The following is a 5,660-nucleotide window of genomic DNA, read 5'->3' as shown; positions in this document are numbered from 1 at the left end:
AAATCTATCGATTCCTAAATTGCCCAATTTCAAAGCTAACTTCAAGGTCCACCTAGAAGTCACCGCCCTTTTCATCGTCATCCATCAACTCTCTTTTTCCTCCAACTTTATTAATTACATACTTTTTTTCATGTTGGTGGTCCGCTTCTTCCTCTTCTTTTTTCTCTTTTTTTTTCTTCCAATTTTCCATTTCAAGGCAATATATCCAGGCACATCAATTCAATTTGTCAATTGTATGTTCTCTGCGTCTTTTTTGTCTTTCTATTTAACTCAACCTACTCTCTTCTTCTAATTTCGGAACCCACTCTCTTCATTTTTCATGCCGCGGCTTCTTCTTCTTCGGAATCGACCTCCCCTTTCCTTTTTTTTCCGTCTTTTTGGTGGATCACATCCGTACGCAATGCGAAACTGACTACTACTAGCCCCGCCCACTAATTTTCCCCACTAATTACGATAAAACACGCTAAACAACATTTTAGAAATTGGGAGGAGGAGATGGAAGAGTATATGCAAATGTATGTGGATATGGATGTAAACGAAACGCAGAAGGGGTTTATAAAATTCGGTGGTGTTGCGTCTTCTTCATTTTCATCTTCTTTTCATCCTCCTTTTTTTTCAAAATGTTTGTAAGGAAATTACGAGAAAAAAAGAAGAAGGAAACCGATAAAAATTTCATGGTGTGTCCAGCAGCCATTCTGAATGTGTTTATGTATTTTTTCGCCATTTCCTGTCACCATCTCAGCCTGATTTTGAAGGATTCGCTGGTTGATCTTTTGGTTATTTTTTTTCAAATTTCTGATGTTTAATTTAATTCTGGAACTTTAGATAATTGAATAAACGCGTGGTACAACATACCGTAAAACCTGTAATAGAAGAGCCTCCAACTTTTAGAGCCAATTTTTCCCCGTCCCTGTCAAAGATACAAAAAAGGTGTCAACTGATAAACTATTTCATAATGTTAGAAATGTTTTGTCAGTTGACACATTTTTGATATCTTGGATAGGAGGCAAGAAAAATCAGTTCAAACATGACAGTATGGGAGCCTTTCTATTACAGGTTTTACGTTAGGCGTCTCAATTAAGGACAGTAACCATCTGATAGTGAGTCAGATGAATTAGAACTTCATAGCTTTGAGTGATTCAAAATCGGAGTCCACAGTATTTCTCAACCCCCATTCCATGACAGAAACTCATTCGTCAAAATATTCTTAAATAGAAAATTCGTTCCTTTTCTCATTGTCTCCTAGCTTCTAATTCTTTTTCTCTCCTCCATCTAATCCATGTATCAGAATCCCTTCCATGTCAAACAAAAAATGCAAAAACCCAAGAAGAAACCAAAGGAATGTTAGCTCCACGATCCTTTCTCTCTCTCTCTCTTTCTAAACTTTGGGCATCTTGACAAATGGTTTTCCGTCTTCGTTTCCCTTTGCTCCCAGAGACCTCGACTCCCTTGTGCCGCCACCAACACTACCACATTTTTCGTCAATCATCTCCCCGTTTTTCTGTGTGGCGCATTCGACTGACCCGGATTTTTTCTTTTGAAACTGAGGAGCAAGTGTTGAAAATATCAAGATACACACCTGCTTGATAATTAATTGGTCGTTCGCTCACTTTCTGACTTAAATTTCTCTTTTCTTTATACTTCTCTTTTACAGCTCGAGGATCAAAACGAACGACTTCGAGCTCAAAACTTGCGGTGTACTACACAACTACAAATGCTCCGAAGTTTTACGGAAAAATCAAGAAAGATCAAAGCAGAAATGGAGATGAGCAGAAGCATTACTGTAAGTTCTTCAAAAAGTTAACATTTTCTTCACTTTCATATGTTCAGGGCACACTGCCAGTGTTACGAGATGAGAACAGAACATCTGATGACAGCGGACTGACTTCTGACGACACGGATCGAAAACAGATGAGCGTCAGCATATCAGAATGTACTCCGAGAGTTCAGAGAAAAGCTAGTAAGTTTTCATTCAGAATATACTTTTCACACTTCGTTTTTTTTTCAGCTCGAACAATGTTGAAAAACACGTCTCAAGGGTCTTCTACATCAGAATCTTCGCCTTGTGAAGACGAGGCAAAACCGATGCCACTGCCGAGAAGGATTCACCAGTCAATGGTATTTTTTTTAAATTTCGATTGCAGATCTTAAAATATCAACATTTTCAGACCGAAAGAGATAGTTTGAACTCGTATGCAGAAGATTACGAGTACGATATCGAAGAGTCTTCATTTGAAAGAATCGAAGAACGAGTGAAGAATGAAAACGAGAAATATGCTGATTATGTGAATCTTCATGAATTCGTGGCCATAAAAGACGATAAAGTTGTCTACTCGGAAATCGTGAAGCATCGATCTGTGGAGAAAGAAGTCCTGCCAACTCTTCCATCTCATCAACCAAGACATTGGGAAACACGACTAATCCAAGCAGCTGAAAAATGTTTGTCCGTGATAGACGGAGCAGATTCCGAAGGAACTTCTACTGGCCCATCTGTGTCACCATATCATATTTCTGATGTATCCAGAATCTCATCAAACAACAGAACGGAATCTCCTGGATCCAGAAAATCATCGAAACTATCAAGAAACTCCTCACCCAGAGTGCCATCACATCATTCTTATGAAGATGGGGCTGCCTATGCAATCAGGGATTTGTGTTTGGGAAGTGACTACTATACACCACCAGATGCCTCTTCGAGATATTCTTCTGGAACTCCGAATTCTAGAACTTCTCTTATACCATCTCGAGAGACAATGGAGAAGGCTGGATATTGGACACATCTTACGGATAGCAGAATAAAATCATTGAAAAGAAGATATGTAGTGTTGCGGAATGGGTATATCTGTTTCTATCGGGTAATTTTAAGAATTTGAGACGAGAAAGTTAATTTTTGTAATTTCAGAAGCATGGTAACAGAGATGAAGAACCAGTTAATAAAATAAACATCTCGGATATTCGATCAGTTTCAAAAATTGAACAACAAGGAGCCGCTTATGCATTTCAACTGATTACAGCATCTGATAAAATGAACTTCATGACTGAAAGTGAGAAGACAACACACGACTGGGTCACAATTTTATCTGCTGCTATAAAAGGTTATTTTTAAATTTTACAGAAATCCGAGAATTATATATTTTCAGCAACGACACTACGAGAAATGGCTAGTCGTGTAACTCCGATCGATGCTTCTATCAGTGGATGGATGACACGTGTCAAATGCGGTCTCTCGAAGAAAGTGTTTGCTGCATTGGTGAACCAGAAGCTGATGTTCTTCAAAAATTCGAACGATTTGGTCCCCAATGGATTTCTATGCTTACAAGGATCACAAATCAGTGAGAAACAGAACGGAACGGAAGAGTATTCTGGAAGTAGTGATGAGCAATTGGAGACAACCAAAGAGCATCCAAATCAGAGAAAAAACAACGACAGTTTATGTGTACAAATCGCTCAAGAGGATCCTGTTTATTTGATTTTGAGAACGTCGGAAGAAAAGGAAAAATGGTTGTACTTTTTAAAAGCTGCTAGTGGAACTGCTGCTCTTTGTGGTACTCCTTTCGAGATTCTTGTCCAAAGAATGATGGCTGAAAATGTTGCAAATGGTGAGTGAAATTTTGAAATGCAGAGATAATTTTCAAAAAAGGATATGCAGATTCTCCACTCTGGAAAGATTTGTTATTCACATCTGGAGAAGAAATTCCAAAAGACACAATGACTTCCGTCGATCCGAGTGAGCGAAAAAAGACATTGGAAATCGCAAAAGCATGTCAATTGTTCGTATCGGTTCTGATGCGTCCTCAGGCGACTCAATATCATATAGACCTGGCACAAAATATTCTTTCAACTGCAGTTCAACAAGAATATTTGAGAAATGAAGTATATTCTCAACTGATCAAAATGACTAGTGGATCTATGCCATTTGGACTACAAGGATGGAAACTTCTAGCTCTAACAATCCCGTTATTCCTTCCAAAACAGTATTCTTTACTATGGCTTCTGAAACGTCATATTTCTCGATGGGTCGATTTACCGTAAGTCATTATATCCGGGACTACTTTCTTAAAACTATCTGACTCTCAGAAACGAATCTGACGAAACTCGAATGGCAATATTTTGTGAAAGTGCATTGGATAGATGTCTACGTGTCGGAGGAAGACAAGAAGGACCGAGTCGTTTGGAAGTAACATCTATTCTCACAAGAGATGTTACCAGAACTAAATTCCCTCATTCGATATCTGTCAAACTTCCGAATGCTGAATATCAAATCGTGGAATTTGATGGATCCACTGAAATAGGTCAATGCCTTTCCTCACTCTGTCTGAAACTTGGAATGCGTCCAGCTCTTCTCTCTGGATATGCTCTTTACATGAACGATCCACTCACTCACAGTCTTATTCTTCTCAAAGGAAAACAGAAACTGTGTGATTCCCTATCAACGTGGGAATCTCGTTCAAGAGATGCTCAACGAGGAAGAATATCATCAGATTGTGCAGCTGCACTTTCTCTTCGAATGCGTCATTATTGGAGTCACTTGAAAAGTACTGAAACACCAATCGAACGACAGTTCTTAGTGTGGAGAGCATCCGAAGAGATAGTTAATGGAAGAATACCGCTGAGCAATCAACTGTGTGAGAGTTTGGCAGCCCTCTATGCTCAAATGGTATTTGGAGATGCGAATCAATCATTGTCTGATCAGCAGTTTGATTTTATTAGCCAGCGTTTTTATCCATCGAAAATGTTAGATGTCGCATGCATCAAAAGTTTAAGGTAAGTCTGAAAAATAAGAAACTTCCGATATCATTATCTATTCCAGACTTCAAATCAATACAAACTGGAATGAATTAGTGGGAATGAGTGAACAAGAATGCGTTCGTGTAATTCTCCAAGTTCTGAACAAATGGCCTCTTTTCGGATGTGATCTTCATGAAGCATCAATGAGAACTGACAATGAGAGAAAAATATATTTGGCTCTCAATGATCATTCTGTCAGTTTACTTGATCGGAGACATTTCGTAAGTTAAATTTCTATTTAACCAAAAAAACTCCTTATTTTCAGGACGTCATCCGCACCATCTCCTACAGTAGTCTTTCTACATTTGGTCAATTTCAACAAGATTTTATGTTAACCGTAATCCGTCCTCTGACACCCGGATCTCATCCTGATGAAGCGCCGAAAGAACGGCTGACATTCTCAATGCAAAAGAATGAAATAGAACAACTAACACTTCATCTTGCAGAATATATTCGTTGTCAAAAACTTGTCTGGAAAGTTTCTAAATAAATTTAATTAAATTATGATACACATTTTCACTTCTTTTTGAGTGCTCTTTTCTGTTACGGTGATTTCATTTCAATTGTGGTTCTATTATTTTAAGTGCTCTTTAGACTTATAGCTTTGTGAAGGAGATAATTTTGCTTTATGTCATTTTAAATATTCATTAATTTATTATGTTCGTTTTAATAAAATATTTGTCATTAATGTTGTCTAATCATAGAAAACGAAAATGAGTCATTAAAACTTTATGAGATTTGCACGACATTTATTCTTCCACCTCTAGGATTTGAACTTCCTTGTGAACCAGCTGCAACTTTGGTCGTAATTAACTTTCTGATTTCCCTTGATGTGAAAAATACGAAACAGGGAGTAACGAGTCCAGCAAATA

At 37.9% G+C, this 5,660-nt stretch overlaps 2 protein-coding genes across 2 annotated transcripts; one reads left to right on the top strand and one right to left on the bottom strand.

The window, feature by feature from the left end:
* Nucleotides 1-84: 84 nt before the first annotated feature.
* On the bottom strand, nt 85-190 carry CBG09440 (the record flags this gene model as incomplete). Its single annotated transcript, XM_045237684.1, is given in 2 exon segments — nt 85-90; nt 107-190. 2 exon segments carry the CDS (start codon nt 188-190, stop codon nt 85-87), a joined length of 90 nt encoding a protein of 29 aa, XP_045094046.1.
* Nucleotides 191-620: 430 nt separating this feature from the next.
* Cbr-max-1 lies at nt 621-5,278 on the top strand (the record flags this gene model as incomplete). Its single annotated transcript, XM_045237683.1, has 10 exons — nt 621-689; nt 1,655-1,783; nt 1,831-2,118; nt 2,169-2,855; nt 2,903-3,095; nt 3,141-3,599; nt 3,650-4,028; nt 4,078-4,764; nt 4,811-5,009; nt 5,054-5,278. The coding sequence occupies 10 exons, from the start codon at nt 621-623 to the stop codon at nt 5,276-5,278; spliced, it is 3,315 nt and encodes a 1,104-aa protein (XP_045094045.1).
* Between the last annotated feature and the right edge of the window lie 382 nt (nt 5,279-5,660).

This window comes from Caenorhabditis briggsae, assembly GCF_000004555.2.
Source record: "Caenorhabditis briggsae complete genome, chrV, whole genome shotgun sequence".
NCBI classification, from domain to species: Eukaryota; Metazoa; Nematoda; class Chromadorea; order Rhabditida; family Rhabditidae; genus Caenorhabditis; species Caenorhabditis briggsae.
This window is presented reverse-complemented; position numbering and strand designations above follow the sequence as displayed.